General features: G+C 35.9%; 1 protein-coding gene across 3 annotated transcripts; it reads left to right on the forward strand.

The window, feature by feature from the left end:
* Positions 1-1,099: 1,099 nt before the first annotated feature.
* On the forward strand, positions 1,100-15,464 carry zbtb44 (zinc finger and BTB domain containing 44). 3 transcript variants are annotated; one of them, XM_059550773.1, is made up of 7 exons: positions 1,100-1,427; positions 2,761-2,942; positions 3,477-4,594; positions 5,553-5,637; positions 7,114-7,265; positions 8,603-8,903; positions 12,596-15,464. In XM_059550773.1, the coding sequence occupies exons 3-7, from the start codon at positions 3,508-3,510 to the stop codon at positions 12,936-12,938; spliced, it is 1,968 nt and encodes a 655-aa protein (XP_059406756.1). In that variant the 5' UTR covers positions 1,100-1,427; positions 2,761-2,942; positions 3,477-3,507; the 3' UTR covers positions 12,939-15,464. The 3 variants fall into 3 exon arrangements, with proteins under 3 accessions (XP_059406756.1, XP_059406758.1, XP_059406757.1); XM_059550775.1 differs by having other exon boundaries at positions 8,603-8,686; positions 12,596-12,764; XM_059550774.1 differs by lacking the exon at positions 2,761-2,942.
* Positions 15,465-18,114: the final 2,650 nt, after the last annotated feature.

Raw genomic sequence — 18,114 nt, forward strand, 5'->3', positions numbered from 1 at the left:
GTTGACACTGTATAAATGCATTTAAAAATCTATCACCCACACACACATTATAAGAAAGAAGAGAAAAACTAACCTAAATGTTGTAAATGAATATTATTTTATTTAATAGGACAACTATAGGCTGATATAGTTGATAGTTCTGAAATTTTCCCTTTAGCCGTACGATCACTGATATTTGTTGCAGAGCCATTTCACATATGGTAAAATTACATTTAATTGGATACTTGCAAATTTTCTAGGCCTTTAATGTAACTGAACAAAACCTGTAAAAAATTTAAAATATGAGAGAAAAGATTTGCATTCCATTTGAGTCAAAAGTATGCAAGTTTTGAAATGGTGCATATTTGAAACTAAAGCATTCTATCCCTTCAATGAAGGTCTGCACAATGCTATTGTTATAGCTTCCTTTTACAAGCTATTTATTTTTCTACCTTCAACACCTAATGTTTTTTTCTTGATGCTGTTGTCTGTCTTATAAATGATTTATGTAAGAATTTAAATCAATTAAATGTGTCTACAATAATACAATTCTTCTTGATTAATTTGTAAGGCCTCCATGTCAACACATTGTTAACCAATAGCTACATTGTTACCTTATGTGTACAAATGAATTCATAAAACTCAATGAACAGCTGTACATAAAGAACAAATGCATGAAAAGTTGAATATCCAGACAAACAAAATACTGGGAACTAAGATCATTTTGCAAGATGCAAATGTAGTTAGATAAGGACTCCGTGTTAGAGACGTTTGTGCATATATGCTTATAGATATTGTGAGGAGAAAGGTAAGTTTCCTACATTCAATCAAATTTTCAATCAATTTCTTTTTTTTTAAGAATACTTTAGTAACTACAATGTCACGTATAAGGTTATTTCATAATCTCAAAAAGGGCAAAGACAACACTTGACAAAAAAGCTTTCTAAAACCAGTAACCTATAACTATGTAGTATGAAACAACAACATCTTTAACAAAAAAAAAACTCTTTAATACCTTATAAATGGTCTACAAAAATGAAAGTCGTGCTTTTATTTTGTGTAATTTGCGTCATCACAGCGCTTTTGAAGTCATCAGTAAAGAATGAAAGGTCGGTCGCACGACTCGGCACGAGCCCCGTGAAAAGCATTCTGGGATAAAATATGTAAACATCAGCCTCAAACCTGTCAGAGGAGATTCCAATGCATTTAATACATAATTACATTTTAAACCGACTTATTTTTTATGATTTAGCTATTTAATACAAACGGGGGCACTCGACTTCGTGATTTATATGGATGTGACGATGCTGTCAAGAAGCGACAGTACTTCTGTGCAAGTGTCAGAATTCTAGCGGCTAAGTTAGTTAGCTCGCTGCTGGGTCACATTCATGCGCTTATAGTTGTCTTACATTTCACATTTCAACGGATTCATCCATTCTTTGTTACCGGTGAGCTGCACAGATATACATCTAACGCAAGTAATGTTTCGTACACTGTGTTGACGCTGACGACACCGTTTTAGCCGTCGTCGGAGATTAGCGAGCTAGCCAATAAAAGCTGCAGGTTAGCTGAACGTCGTTCTCGGACTCTGAAAACCGTAATGCATGTTCATTTTCTTAAGTAACGTATATTTTATGGACGAGTTTCTGATAATGTCACATTGTTAACTCGCAATGGGTTTTCATATATTAATCGTAACCTAACTCTGGTTTACACATCGCACAATAGCAGGCCACATCCAACCTGTCAATATACGCAGTTTTTGGTGATTCAGAAATCCAAGTGTGTATCAGTCTAAACATTTGATTTGGGAGTTGGATATAAACAAGTGAGAATTATACTGTTACAGGTACTACTGTGAATTAATGTTTGCTATTTGATGCATAAACAAAAGCAACTCGTGTGTAAAGCCACGCCCCTCTAACTTTCACTAACAGCCATCAATAAGATGCCATTGTCTCTTCCCGATGAATGATATCTGTAATTAGGTATTTTGTTTTTTATGTTTTTATATTGGTATGGCATTTATGATAGTTTTTCCCTAAACTTCCTTTTCTAAAACATTTTAAATGTGACATCCTAATTTTGACTTAAGTCATAGTTATGACATGTTGCTATTTTATAGTAGTTGATATTTTGAATCTGATATTTTTGTCATAATGATGTCAGTAATTTTGCCTTTTATGTCAGTTTTGCTTGTATAACTTTCTTTGTTCACAGTAATTTTTTGCTTATTTTTTTAGAATAATGTTGATGTGGACTATAAACCTTTAAAACAAAAAATTTAATATATTTACTGTTAATAAGTTACAACTTTAACTCTAATACCCTTAAACGTGCATTTCGTAAACAAAAGGGATTTGTGTCTATTTTATAGATCTAGCTTTCATCTGTCTCAAAATAGTTAAAGTCTCTGTCACTGTAAAATGCACCTTGTCATTCTAAGAATTGAAAGTATTGTCTTTCTAAGAATTAAATTAGTTTTTTTAAGCTGTTCCTTAGCTTACTTCATCTCCACTACAGTTGCAAAGTTTAACAGCATGAGATAAGGACCAGAGATGGACCCTTTCTCTCAAAACCCAGCCGGACTCATTTGGATATCCGTATAGTTAAGACATATCTGCCATCCCTCTGTTAGCTGTCAGCTGGATCCAAGCAATGCGATACCAATTTTCGGCAGATGCTATTTGAGGGAGTTTATTTTGGCTTGGAAATGTAACAAAATCAGGATTCCTCAGCTCTGAATCATTCTAAGTATGTGCTTTTGCTTTGTGTCATAAGGACCTCTGGAACTGAAAAGTGCTGAAGGTGTAAAGCCACGTGTCTTCTGTCTGTAAAAGTAGCTTTGCTAGATCAGCAGTGAGGAGAAATTTTCCTTGCCAGTGACATAAGTGAGATGGATGAACTATTTCTGGGGAGGAAAACATAAAAAATGTACAATTTGAAAAAGTCATTTTTTGCAGGTACTTTTTTATTATTACACACATAATATTTAAATAAAAAAAATTATGTAGGCTATGTGTGCAAGATATTTGGAGTTCTCATGTTTTTGCAACACTAGTGTTTAACAATGAATCGATTGTTAAAGGGATAGTTAACCCAAAAATGACAATTCTGTCATCATTTACTCGACCTCATGTTGTATTAAACCTGCATAACTTACTTTCTTCTACAAAAAATAAAATAAAATGTTCTGAGAACAACATTCCTCAAAATATCTACTTTTATGTTTCACAGGAGAAAGTAAGTCATACATGTTTGACACTTTATTAAATTATTTTGAGTTAATGTTTTGTATGAACTATCCCGTTAATTTAAATTATTATGAATATTCCTACAAACTTACATCCCTACTTCAAATATTAATTTACAGATTGTGTCGTGTTTAGAACTACAACAGAACAAAAAGCTGATGTAGCTCAATTATGTCCAACCGTGTAAACATAACTTGCTTTTATTAGCCATTTTGTTGCACTAAAGTATCTTATTCTTTCCAGGCAGTCCAGACTCCTCTTGCTGCTGTGAAGGATGGGTGTGAAAACCTTCACTCACAACTCCCCCAACCACAGCCAAGAGCTTTTGGATAAGCTCAACACCCTACGCAGTGAGGGCCACTTTTGTGACGTCACCATTCGCGTACAAGGCCAGATGTTCTCTGCCCATAAGGTAGTGCTAGCCTGCTGTAGTGACTTCCTTCGAACAAAGCTGTCTGGGAAGCCAACTGAAGAAGACACTGTCATAGTAGGTGAAGATAACAAACATGTGCTGGATCTCCAACATGTGACGGTCGCAGGTTTTGCTCCTCTTCTGGAATATGCATACACGTCCACCCTATCCATTAGTACAGAAAATATAATAGACGTACTGGCAGCTGCTAGCTACATGCAGATGTTTGCGGTGGCCAACACTTGCTCTGAGTTCATGAAGTCCAGTATCCTGTGGAACTCTGCATCCTCAGGAGCAGGAGGTCCTGGTAGCACTCAGCCTCCAGTTTTACACAGACCCCAAGAGACCCCTGAAGGCCATGCGAGCTGCACCCTCGCCCCTGTAGATGCCCTCTCGCCATCTCCGGTCTCATCCGAATGCAGCGTACCGGAGCGGCCCATTCCTGTGTGCCGCGAGTCTAGACGCAAGCGTAAAAGCTTTGCGAGCCCACAACCAGCATCCTCAACCTCTCCGCAAGTCCCCAACCCCTCTCCCTCCTCTTCCTCCTTCCCAGAGAGTTCAGCGCAGGCTCTGGAACCATCTCTGGCCTTCTCCTGGACATACCCCTTTGGTGTGGACCGGCGGTTTGCGGCAGAAAAGTCAAAACTACCTGAAGGCCTCCTGGAACAATCTGGAGCACAGGGGCAGGACTCTAGTGGACGGGCATTGGTGGAGTATTTGGCCTGCGAGGGCCCACGTGGCCTGGGCGTAGGGGGTGCTGCAGGGGTGGAGGAGGAGGAAGAAGAAGATGTGCAGGTGAAGGTGGAAAGGCTGAGTGATGAAGAAGTGCATGAAGAAGTTTCTCAACCAGTCAGTGCTCCACACAGTTCTCTGAGTGACCAGCAGACAGTTCCTGGCAATGAACACACCCAAGAAGATCTTCTCATCAGCCCTCAGTCCTCATCCATTGGTGAGACTCTTTACTTAATAGTGATCGATATTTTGGTTATTTTGTAAAATATCATGTGGTGGGACACTCGAAAAAGTAATGAAATTTATGATTGAATAATTCATGATGTTTGTTAAAAAAAAAAATAAAAAAAAAAGATTTTACCTTAATAAATACACAACTGTTTTTTAAATGTTAGGTCAATATATTTTTTTAAAGAAATGAATACTTGTATTTAGCAAGTGACAGTAATACCATTTAGAATGTTACAAAATGCTGTTACCAAAATAAATGTTCTTTTTAACATTCTATTCATCAAATATATGCATATGCATATATGCATTTATTATTATTCATCAAATATGAGATAATAGAAAACAATTATTGTATTATTTCACAATATTAGTTTTACTGTATTTTTGGTCATATGAATGCAGCCTTGGTGAGCAAGAGTCGTCTTTCAAAAACACTCTTACTAGCCCCAAAAATTTCAATAGCAGTGTATATTTCACAACACTTTTTGCAATTATGATGTGTTTCCATTGAATTCATATGAAAACTTTTTTTTTTTTCCTTGATTGGTGCACATGACATTTAAGTCATTAAATTGAAACCATCCTGGTTCTTCCAAACCATATGAAATCAACATGAATACAAGGAGTTCATTTATAAGAACTTGGAGAAATGTTTTAGAAATCAAGTTTAGAACATATCTGTGACATTTCTTTATTGTAAGCACTTTCATATGGCATTGAGCCACGTGATTAGTGAGTCAGTAGATTATCAAATTCATAATTGCTGTTAACATTTCAGTGGATCATCCTTATGCTTACTTAACTTTCAAATGTCATATTTACCTCATATTCATCACTGTTACTCTCTGATTTTTTTTATGCACTTGAGAACATTTGTCTGAGGCTTTATCTGTCAAAATAAAAGTAGATGACAAAATATTAAGATTTTACTGCTCTCTCTTCAGGCTCCTTGGATGAGGGGGTGACGGAGGGTCTCCAGTCCATGCAGGGCACTCCAAACACTACTGGTCACATGGAGGAGGATGAGAGGTAAGATCCTTTTGGTGTCTGTGTTGTTTTTACAGAGTATGTTTTTACGACGTCTCAATTTTATGATTGAACTAAAGGGCCCCTCTGAGGAGGGACATAATATTTTTGTCTTCTCATCATCGTCTTTCCTCATGTATACTTACTTATTAAGCAGAAGAGGCTCTGTGATATTGTAGTGGCTATTTAGATGGGGATTTCTTGCCAAGAGGCCAGAGAAGCTAGTTGGCAGACTTGCTGGAAACTTCTTGGACCTGAATATGCCTTTTGGAATATTGGAAGAATAGGGAAATGGTATGATGCAAAACAAATGGGATAAAAAAGACACTGCTTTCCGTCTTAGCAGTGAAGTCTGCTTTTATATGACAACTTGATATACCTGACTAAATGTGTTATATGTTAGCCTTTAACTTTTGTGGGTTGATCTGAGTGGATCTGTAGACAAAGGAAATGGTAGTGATCGCATGCATAAAAGTAAAATACTCACTAGGCAATTTGTAGTGTGGCACATTCCCACCCAAATTTACATTTATTCATTTAAAGTGGTCATGAAATAGAAATTCGACATGTCTTATATATTTACAAATATAAGGGGATACTTTACAATAAAAAAAGTTTAATTCCAGTCGTGACATCATTGTTTTCCTCTAAATGCTGTAACACACTAAACAAGGAAGTCTGCTGATCTGTCATGAGAGCAATACATGTTGTTTGTACTCTGTAGGACTGACTAGCTTTGACTAGATGTAGACAAACTGAAGCTTCAAAAACTCTGCCCTTCTTTCTTTTTTGGACCACAAAAATAATTCTTTAAAAAAATGTCCCACCTGTCCATATAATTAAAGTATATGGCAATCAACATCAGGCTTTTAAAAAAGATGCTAAAGTATCAGAGAGTGGTCACATGCGACACGTGATGTATATACCATGTTTTCTACGGGTATATGATAGGGTTTAGTAAGAAACAAACTGAAATTAAACATTATTTAACAAATATCCTGACTTGGCCGTTGGTTTCTGTGCATGACTGTGTCTGAGATAACTCGCAATAAGAAGTTATTTAACTTGGTGAACAAACTACACAGATACTTTTTGTTTTTTTGTGTCCAATTTTTTATTTGTTACATAATATGTTAAACTTAAGTTTGTTTCTAACCAAATCATATCGTATACCCACAGAACACTTGGAATATTTGGCACGTCTCATGTGACTCTGTGATACTTTTGTGTCAAAGCTTGATGTTTATCACCATATACTGGCATTAGATGGAAAAGCACATGAAGTACTGTTTTTTTTAATCTCCTTTTGTGGTCTGAAAAAGAAAAAAGGGCAAACACATTAGAACAACACAAGGTTGAGTAATTGATGACTTAGTTTTCATTTTTGAGTGAACTACAGTATCCCTTTAATGACTACTAAACCTCTGTGTGCATTTGGCTCATTTAATTTAGTCTCTTATCCTGTAACTCTTTCTGCAGGCTGGAGAATCTCCAGTACCCATACCACCTGTACATTAGCCCTTCCACTCGCCCAGGACTCAACGGTCCTGAACGGCCCTTCCAATGCCCTACATGTGGCGTCCGCTTCACTCGAATACAGAATCTCAAGCAGCACATGCTCATCCACTCTGGTGAGCACCTCTGCTATTACTGGACTCCACATTGACAGGGGCATTGCATGTGAAAAGAAAGAGAACTTTTTAGCATTTTGCTTTTTTTAAAGGGGACATTTAGGGCTGGGCAATAAACAATATCATACTGAGTCTGCAATAAAATAGATTTTTATAATAATAAGCTCGGGACATTTTAAACCTATGGATTAATCTAACAATCTCACACCGCAGAAATAAATACGACAACAGCAAATCAGTGCATGCCATTAATGTCACAGATTTTATCATGTGCCATCGCAGTATATAAAGACATGAACTGTAACTCCATCAGAGCTGTTCTGAAAGTCACTTCACAAGCTTTTTACAGTTTTATTTTAGAAAAACTATTGTCATCTACAATCTGAAGCTCAAAGATCTTCACGACAACTTAATCAAAATAAAGGTTCAGCTCAACTTGAACTTACAGTACCGTATTTTCCGCACAATAAGGCGCACCGGATTATAAGGCGGTATAAATGGTAAACCATTGCATTAGCAGCGCAAAAGGTTATGGGTTCAATTCCCAGGGAACACACATACTGATAAAAAAAATGTATAGCCTGAATGCACTGACAGTCGCTTTGGATAAAAGATTCTGTTAAATGCATAAATATAAATTAATGGTGAATGAATATCGTGATAAATATTGATGTCGTTTGATGTGGAGGAAGAAAAATAGTAAGAATATTTTTGGTCATATCACCAAGTCCTACTTAAGAGTAAAAACACTACATGACCTAATAAGATTATAGTGACTATAATATAGTGTTTGCAGTACTTTGTGGATAACTTCTGTCTATAAGCATTTTTCTAATACTTCAGCTGCTAAAACTTCATTGTTGAAATGTTTTAGGATAGCTGTTTTTAGCTTTCACACTAGAACATGGAAAAGCTTAAAATTGGGCCCTGTGTTACATAAACGTCTTGTTTGGACAAGACAACATGATTCACCCTAATCTCTTTGTTAGTTTATACAGAGATGGCATTTGTTTGCTCCTCATTACAGCGATTAGTTATGGACTGGTGAAAGCGATTGTACGCAGTTAGTTTAGATATGGGTTAAATAAACAACATACCTAACTTGAAATAAATTGCTAGATTGAACCTTCTCAATAAACATTATTTGCAAGAGCAGAATGATGTGTTTGGTTATTTTGTGATTTCTTAGCAGGTGTATCTCAGTTAGCACACAGCCTACTAAAACAAAGACACATTCTTGTTACGTTCCTTTCAGTCTCATTCGACTTCAGTATTTGATAATTATGTCCTGTTTTCTGATATAGGAGACTATAATTTTTTCCATCTTTCTTCTATAGGTATTAAGCCATTCCAATGTGACCGCTGTGGGAAAAAGTTTACGCGGGCTTACTCTCTGAAGATGCACCGGCTGAAGCACGAAGGTAAACGCTGTTTCCGGTGCCAGATCTGTAGCGCCACTTTCACTTCCTTCGGGGAATATAAGCATCACATGAGGGTGTCTCGTCACATCATCCGCAAGCCTCGGATTTACGAGTGCAAAACGTGCGGCGCCATGTTTACCAACTCCGGCAATTTAATCGTACACCTGAGGAGTCTCAACCATGAGGCGTCAGAACTAGCAAACTACTTCCAGACCAGGTGAGGAAGAGCTGAACATGTACAAAATATAGTACAAATTTAGTTTTTCAGTAACACGGCCGTTCATCCTATGTTGAGGTAGCAGATGCGTTTTTTGAATTGGGGGTAGAAATGTATTTAACTCTAAAAACTGTAATTGAAGAATCTGTGAATTAGGTAATATTGTAACACTTCACAATAAGGTTAAATTCGTTAACAAAAGTTAATGCATTAGGTGTCCTAACACCTAACAGTGTACTTTTATAGCACTGTTAATACTGATTAGTTTTTAAACTTAAAAATAATGCTCACCAAGTCTAAATTCATTTGATTAAAAAACTTTCTACTTTAACATATTTGAAAATGAATCTATTTCTGTGAAATAGCTGAATTTGTGAAATGAAATGCTGAATTTTCAGCAGCCATTACTTCAGTCTTCAGTGTCACATGATCCTTCAGAAATAATTTTTATTTGATTTGGTGCTCAGGTAACATTTCTTATTGTCAAAATTGGAAAACGTTTAATGCTGCTTAATATTTTTTGGGAAACATTGATGCATTTTTCCCAGTATTCTTTGATGAATAAAACATTAAATTTATTAGTCATAAGACATTTTAACAACTTAAAAGTCCTTCATGTAACTTTTATGCATGCTTGCTGCATACATATTAAAGGGGTCATATGATGCGATTTCAAGTTTTCCTTTCTCTTTGGATCGGTACAAGCTGTTCGTGATACGACAAGATCATAGATAAGATCCCTAAAGTTGCAAAGACTAAAGGCTCAAACCCAAGGAGATATTCTTTATAAAAGTTAAGACTCTACCATGCCCTCCTAAAATGCCTCGTTTAAACACGCCCCCACATGTCTACGTCACAATGTGGGAAGATTTGAATAACACCGCCCAAATGTTCACACAAAGAAAGAAGGCGTAACTTTGATTCTTGCTGTTGCTGCCAGCGCCATGTTGTGGAGAAGCGGTTTCGTTGTAAAAAACGAAAATACTTTGTTTGGCCTTTTGCAAAAGGGGACATAACTAGAAATAAGTAGTTAAGTTGTATTAACAACACTGTTCCAGAACAGTTTAACCCAAATATTTAGATGGAGGACTGTTTCCTGATCCTGGGATAGTAGACTACAATGCCGGCTGTTGTATGTTTACATATGTACAAGATTTTCCACTGTCACTTTACATATGTAAGGGATTTTCCATGTTTTGCATGTCAATGGGAGAACAGTTCATGCAAGGAGCACACTTCTAACGAGCTGATCGAATGAATTAGGTGTGTTATCAAAGAGAGACATGCAAAATGGTGAAGACTTAGAATTGAGTGTAGAGAGACTGGCGTAGAGTATTGCTTGTTTGTCCTTTCTCCGATCACAAATGCAGATATAGTTTTATATTTACGTGGCACTATGCAACACATAAAAACACATTATAAGTCATTATAATCCATAATTATGTCCCCGATGGATGCAACAAAAGGCTTGTTTGTAAAGGGTTTTATTGTTTTTGTCTTGCCGGTGTTCTGACCAGGATATGCATCACATGACATCAGGATATGCATCACATCACCTCGCTTTTCTGACTGATGAGCCTTGTAAAAAATGACACGTTTCAGAAAGGCGGGGCATAGAGGAGAAACAATAATGTATATTATGTGGAAAATAATGTTTTTTTTTTTTTACCACATAAACACATTTCATTACACCAAATACACAAAATAATGTTCTTTTTAGCAACATCATATGACCCTTTTAATTCTTTGGCAAAATCTTACTGACCGCAAACTTTTGAACATTATTGTAAATTTTTTACATTTCAGTTAATATAAAGTCATTCATGTATTACGAACATACATTAATTACCAATGGACTATAGTTTAAAATTATTATAACTCATTTATAAATTAACATTAACCTAGAGTAATCAGTTCTGTAATGATTGTTAGCTCATGATACCTAATTCATAAAGGAATGTCAACCGATTGAACCTTTTTGCAAAGTATTCCTGGTAAAACATTGTGTCTTTTCAAAGAGATTTGAAGGTGATAGGTTTTTTTCATTGAGCTGTGATTGACAAAATGCATCCATCAGATGAAATGTCTTTCCTGCCTAGTTTTAACAGGTTTAATGTAATCCAGGGTAACACCCAGTTAGTTGCATTGTACTGCATTTGGCAGAACGTTACTCGATGAATAGAGCTTTCAGGAAATCACTGAAATCTCCTCTATTGACTGTCTTGATTAGTATTATGAAAAGTACAATGTTTATTTGATTCTGACTAGCTTTAACACATGGGCATACACACCCTTCAAATTTTCTTTTATTCTATTCTTAAACTGGCACGTGTATCCTCCTAAATGTGTTCTCCAGAGAAAACCAACTAAGCGACTTTCATTTGAAAACAAGTATTTTCTAAATGGAATAACCATGGCTTTGATTCCATTTTATAAGTAGCGAGAGTTGGACTGTGTATTAGGAAAAGAAGCACTGAGATGTAAACATTTGAAACGAGCAGGGAAATCAATCCTACGTCAGCTAATTACTGCTAAATAGGTTTTTAAAATGAAGTTCTCAAAAAAGCTCAGTGGAATCATTGTTTGTATTTCAGAGGAGACTCTTCTGAGGTAACCTTCATGACAGTAGCCCTTCATTAAAGCAGAGGGAAGGGAGGCAGGTGCTTTTATGCACTGAGTTCCTGCTACACGTAGACTCCCTTACTTCATCCAACCGTTTATTAGATTTAAGCCCTTACTCTTAGGATCTGTGTTCTGTTCATCTTTGTCAGGCACAAATAAACAGTGTCTATGCAAGTTACAGTGCTGAGGCAAAGGTTTGACTCTGGCATGTGCTTATTAAGAGAGGGAGGGGTCATGCATGTATCTCAATAAAGTTTTATGTGTTGTGATTACAAGAGACAGCCAGCATTATGGCCATAGTTTTCAAAGTGCTTCACTTTCAGGCAGTTAATTTCTGAGTAATATTTTAAGAGGTGCAAAAATGCACAAATTAGAAATGTATTAATATTTTAAATTATTTTTTTGTAATAAAAAAAATCATACTTGTCAAAGTTTTGCTTTAAAGTTTCTGCTAAGAACATTGAATCTGGAAATCATAGTGTCAAGAGTGCAGGCTTGCTGTGAAAAAAAAATAGGAAAATATGTCATTAGTCTATCTAAGTCCTATCATGGATTAAACTATCAGTGTTTGAACTGTGATTGCTTGCTATATAACTTTTTCTGCCAAGCCACAATCCCCAATCTAGTTTGAATTTTGACTTTCGTTTAGATAGCTGCAGTGTTTTGCCAGAGGACAATTGTTAGACTTGAACATGCTTGGACTGGCTGTCAAAAAAAAAAAAAGAATCATCTAAAGAATCTTAGACTCATATACCAAATTTAAAACACAATCTTGGATGTATCATAAAACTTTGTTTTGACCTTGCGTCTGAGTAGTTTGACATCCTCAGATTGTGGCTTCACAGAGGAGACTGAAAGCAATAACTTTTACTTTAACCTAATTTTGTGTTTTAGTAATTAAGCAAGTATTTTTCATGAAAAAGTTTAAGCTTATACTGCTTAGAATCCAATGAAGTTACTATGATTCTAAAAGACAATTGTAAAGATCATTAAACTTGTTGGTGTTCCCTTAAGTTGAGTTAGTTTAACACTTTCTGAACATTGGCCCTTCTCTCCCTTTTTTGCCCTAGTGAGTTCCTCCTCCCAGACTACCTGAGTCACATGCAAGAGGAAGAGGGGCTAGGACACTTTGAGATGACTGAGCAGACCTTTGAAGCTTCTTCCTCCTCTTCCTCAGTCCAAACACCAGTTATCTCTCAAGTTTCCTCTACCATGAACTATGACAACCACACTTCTGGACATCCTTCCCAATCCCCAAACCCCAGGTCAAGGAACGGAGGGGAGGCCGCACAAGGGGACCACCCGAAGTCGACCGCTGCTGTTACCTCTCTGCAAGACCCAGAGGAAGGCGAGGGAGAGAAGGAGAGAGGTGGAAGAAAGAAGAAGAGACTAGTGTCAATTACAATTGAGTGAAAACGTTCCATAAGTGTAAATGTATAATAACAGTCAGTGCCCTGTTGCACACTCGATACTTCTTTTGTCAACAGTTTATACTCTCAGAATTTTTCTTTACCAAAGCTGCCATTGGGGTGGACCATTGAAAAAGGTACACCTTTGTACCTTAATAATCCATAAAGAGCGCTTATCAGTATCTTAAAAGTATAAGTATCTAAAATGTATATATTGGTACCTAAATGGTACATTCTGAAAGGGTACCACCACAGTGACAGCTTTTGTACTTTTGTTCTGAGAGTGTATATTTTAACATCTTATAAACTTGGTGTATTGACTCTTATTTTGTGGGGGTTACTTTAAATTGTTTTAAAACCACATTTGATTTAGATTAACATTCAAATCTATATGAAAGAGTGATCATGGTTTTAAATTTAAAGAAAATGTGAAATAAAAAAAGTGACTTTTTATTAGTAACCCATTAATATCTCTGACTATAATGAATTTGTTCCATGGAAGCACAGTTTTTAGTTTAATTATATTTTAATTCATAATTCATAATATACACATTTTTAACCACTTTGTGGCACTCTGTCAAAAAGAATCAAATTGTATACCCTTTTTTTGCAGTATGTTCAGCTATAACTGATTTCTTTTTATTATGCGACTTCCTTTTCTCCTATTTCATGTCTGTACACAAACTGTCGCAAACTGCCCCTTCCGACTGTAAACGAAACTGTTTCAAACTGGGAAGCATCAATCCTCTGAAGACCGTTCCGAAAAAATGTGAAAGACTGTGTTACTACTTCCATGTGTGTTCAGAGCGGAAACAAAACACTGAATCTGACTGGCACAAAACCACCATGAAACCCTGTCAATGGGTTGTTTTGCATTGACTGACTCATCTAATGTGCTTTAGTTTGTTGTTTTGAATGCGTGTATATGTGATGAGTAGCCCTGTTTTCCTAGCCCTCTTTTCTGCTGTATGTGTAATGCTGCTAAATTTTGTAAACTGTGCCTCTTGCCCAGCTCTCGGAACCACTCGTCAATTCAATCTAAAGAGCTGTATGTGAATTCTTGGGGTTTAACATTCTTCGTTTGATTGTGACATATGGAAGAATTGTCAAATGGGTCACGTGGAAGGAAGGTGATATTTCCATAGCCTTTCCCATTTTATTGCTATTGGAATTATACTATGGAATTTCCTCCATGGCTTGATGCCATAGTTGTATGTGCCTAATATTCTCCCATACAAAGTTTATGAACACCTTGTGACTATGGCATGAGCCTTGATCGAAGATGTAACTTGATTGCGACTTTGGAATATGTAGCATTTGTTTTGTTTGGTAGTCGTAACGATCGCGTATCTTCGTTTCCTTTGTGTGATATTGCACCTGGCAATCAGTCAGTCTTGAAGCTGCTCCATTCCAGTATGATTTTGTAGGGAACAAAAAGTTTTAATAAGCGTTGTGCAATATTGTTTTGGATGATTCACATGGTCCAAAATTAAAAACCTTTTATACTGCAGTGGACAATGAGCTGAATGACTGAAGACAATGAAATACAGGAAGGGTGCTAGTTGAGGGAAAAGGCTAAAGCATGCGCCCTGCGATAAACCGTTCATATGAATTGTTAGTGTACAAACAGAAATCACATTGTGTTACAAAAACTAGGTTGCAATATCTTTCTCTTATGTCATTTCCCTCGAGACGGTCTCCTGCTTATCTCACTCTCTCCATTTTTGCGACCGCTGGCTGTAGCTCAAACTCAGTTACTTCATAGTCTGAGAGTTTGTAGTGATGCATTCATCCATAAGACAATATTGGCTGTCTGTCCCAGATTGCTCTTTGTGCTACTTGCATGTTTTCCGTGCAAAAAGAAATATGGGGGGAAAAAATCAATATAGCATGGGTTGATTAGTTTGTTGGATGTTGTTTCATATGTGCAACTATCATTTTGTATACAATATTCAATCTTTGGTGTTCAGTTATTTGAGCAGAAAGAAAGAAAGAAACATGACATTTCAGTAGTCATAATGCTTTTTTTTTTTTTTTGTATCGATGACAGTTACCTTAAAAAGTGTCCGTTTGTACATTTGTAATATCAATGTGAGTGTGTAGTTATTTAACTTGAGCCTCGTAAGTGTTCGCTTTTGTGACCATGTCTTATATATATATATATATATATATATTCTTTTTAAGCCTATAGTTTTAGTCGTATCTTGTGCCTTTGGATATTGGATCTGTATTGTATTTTTATTGGCATAAAGATGCATTGATATGAATTCATAATGTTTTGTAGACAGGATGCTGGTAGACTTCAAATGTAGCTTGAAACTAAAAATATTTTTGAAGTGCTATTCGACACATGGTTTAAACTGTATGTTTTGTGTTTATTTTCATAAAGACAAATGTATTAGTCATTTTGTATCTCTTCAGTGGTTCTTATCATCCATTTCTGTGCCAATTCAGATTTATTGAATGCTGTTTTGTAAAAACATTACGTACATTAAGATTTGCAGTAAATGGTTACAGCCTTACACTCCAAGTTTGCTTAAATTCATTGCTTCCATTCTTACTGCTAAATACTCATTTGCCATATGATTTTCCAAAACATATATACACCGTTTAATTTTTTTAAAGAAATTAATACTCTTATTCAAAAAAAATTTTGTTCTTTTAAAATTATTACTCAATTAACCCTGAAATTGTTTTTTATCAAGGCTTTCCAAAAAGATATTAATAATAATATTCTATACTTCAATAGAATTTGATTTCTAAAGGTGACACTGAAAACTGGAGTAACAGCTTTCCCATCACAGGATTACACTTTTAATTCTATATTTGATTAAATATATATTAAAATATAATAGTTACTTCAGTTTGTAATTATACAGTCATGGCCAAAAATAACGGTCTTAACGGCATCGTAAAATTAAGTAAAACAGCAATGAAATAGTCATGGTCAAAAATATTGGCACCCTTGGTAAATATGATCAAAGGAGGCTGTGAAGATTATCTGCATTGTTAATCCTTTTGATCTTTTATTTAAAAAATTCACAAAAATCTAACCTTTCATTGGACAATAATTAACTAAAATAGGGAGAAATATCATTATGAAATAAATATTTTTCTCTAATACACATTGGCCACAATTAACGGCATCCTTTTATTCAATACTTTTTGACACCTCAATTTGACAGTTTTACAGCTCTAAATAATCTCCTATAATGCATGATGAGGTTAGAGAACACCTGACAAGAGATCAGAGACCATTCCTTCATCCAGAATCACTCCAGACCCTTTAGATTCCCAGCTCCATGTTGGTGCTTCTCCTCTTCAGTTCACCCCACTCATTTTCTGTAGGGTTCAGGTCAGAGGACTGGAATGGCCATAGCAGAAGCTTGGTTTTGTGCCCAGTGACCCATTTTTGTGTTGTTTTTGATGTTTGTGTTTGGATTACTGTACGGTTAGAAGATCTAAATATGGCCCATTATAAGATTTCTAACAGAGTCAGTCACTTAGATTTTTTTATCTGTTGTTATTTGATAGAATCAAAGATGCCATTTGTCTGAACAAGACGTCCAGGACCTCCAGCAGAAATATAGACCCATGACATAAAAAATACAGCTGTATATTTCATTGTACACATGGGGTAATTTTTATCACTGTGTGTTCACCACACCCCATCTTGTTAGTGTTTGCTAAAAAGCTAATTTTTAGTTTCATCTGAACATAGAAGCCAGTCCCATAGAAGCCAGTCCTATTTGCAGTTCCAATCATGTCTGATAACTGAATATGCTTTAGTTTGTTTTTGGATGAGCTAGGATAATTTTTCTCAAAAGCCTCCCAAACGCCATGTGGTGATGTAGGTAGGTAACCTTTTTTTTTTTTAAATAAAGCTTTTCTGAAACTTTTCTCAACTATTTTCTGCAGTTCTCCAGCTGTGGTCTTTTGAGAGTCTTTAGCTACTCAACTCTCTTCCTCACCGTGCATTAGGACGATATAGACACATGTCCTCTCCTAGGCAGTTTAGTAACATTTTCTGTTGACTGGAAATTCTTAGTTATTGCCCTGATGGTGGAAATGCGAATTTTCACTGGTCTAACTCTTTTCTTAAAGCCAATTCAGTAAATTGTGAAGCCAAATTATCCTTTGCTGCACATCAGAAATATATACTATGGTTTTTCTCATTGTGATGGATGATTAAGGGAATTTGGGCTTTGTTTTCCCTCCTATTTATATTTCTGTGAAACAGGAAGTAATGGCTGGATAATTTCATGTTCATAATCACCCTGGAGTGCTCAAAAATGTGAATATGAATGGGAATATACTTCAGAAATATTTTACTCAAAATAATTTCTAGGTGTGCCAATAGTTGTGTCCAACATGTATTAGAGAAAAACATTAATTTCATAATGATATTTCCCCCCTTTTTAAATTCTTAATATCCAATGGAAGTTTAGATTTTTGTGATTTTTTTTAAATAAAAGATCAAAAGGATTAACAATGCAGATTAATTTTCACAGCCTCCTTTGATCATATTTACCAAGGGTGCCGATATTTTTGACCATGACCGTATTTTATTGCTGTTTTACTTAATTTTACGATGCAGAGATTTAAAACATTTTATAAATGAATCTCTAGGTTCCTCTATACAGGTATGTGTATGTGTATGACCATGTTCACAAACTGCTGTAAAGTTTTTGCACTGCATATAACATCTCACTTGACATTTTGTATGAATATACCAGGGGTTTCTATCTCAGAAAAAAATAACTCTGGTGTGTGAAAGGATGGTAATAAGGAAATTCTTGGCAAACAGGTGCACAAACACATTCTAAAAGAAACAATGAGAGGTTTTTAATTTTCCCTTGGCATTCTAGATGAAGTTTTTGTGACACATCACAGTATTTGCAGAGTCCAAGCACCTGCTTATGATTTGGTGTCCTCCGGCTGCGTGACCCACATCAGCCCTGGAGGGGTGGTAAAAGAAAGCCCTAAAATGGGTCAAGTCAGATAACGTTCAAAAAAAAGAAGGATTTAGATTCATTGTGACTGAACTGCTATCTTAAAATGTTAAAAACTGGCCCAGAATCTATTTTATAATGATGTCCGTGAAATTGACAATGACCACTTTTAGTTTTCCACTGCTGTTGGCCACATCAGTGCTTCAGGCAACATGACCTAGCATCGCT

This window comes from Carassius carassius, chromosome 5 (genome assembly GCF_963082965.1).
Source record: "Carassius carassius chromosome 5, fCarCar2.1, whole genome shotgun sequence".
NCBI lineage: Eukaryota > Metazoa > Chordata > Actinopteri > Cypriniformes > Cyprinidae > Carassius > Carassius carassius.

What these genes read in the sequence shown, in the direction of transcription:
- zbtb44 (XM_059550773.1), top strand. Translation starts at nt 3,508, where the DNA reads ATGGGTGTGAAAACCTTCACTCACAACTCCCCCAACCACAGCCAAGAG. An exon ending in GCACATGCTCATCCACTCTG is followed by an intron (nt 7,266 to 8,602) that starts GTGAGCACCTCT and finishes TTTCTTCTATAG; the next exon opens with GTATTAAGCCATTCCAATGT. An exon ending in GCAAACTACTTCCAGACCAG is followed by an intron (nt 8,904 to 12,595) that starts GTGAGGAAGAGC and finishes TTTTTGCCCTAG; the next exon opens with TGAGTTCCTCCTCCCAGACT.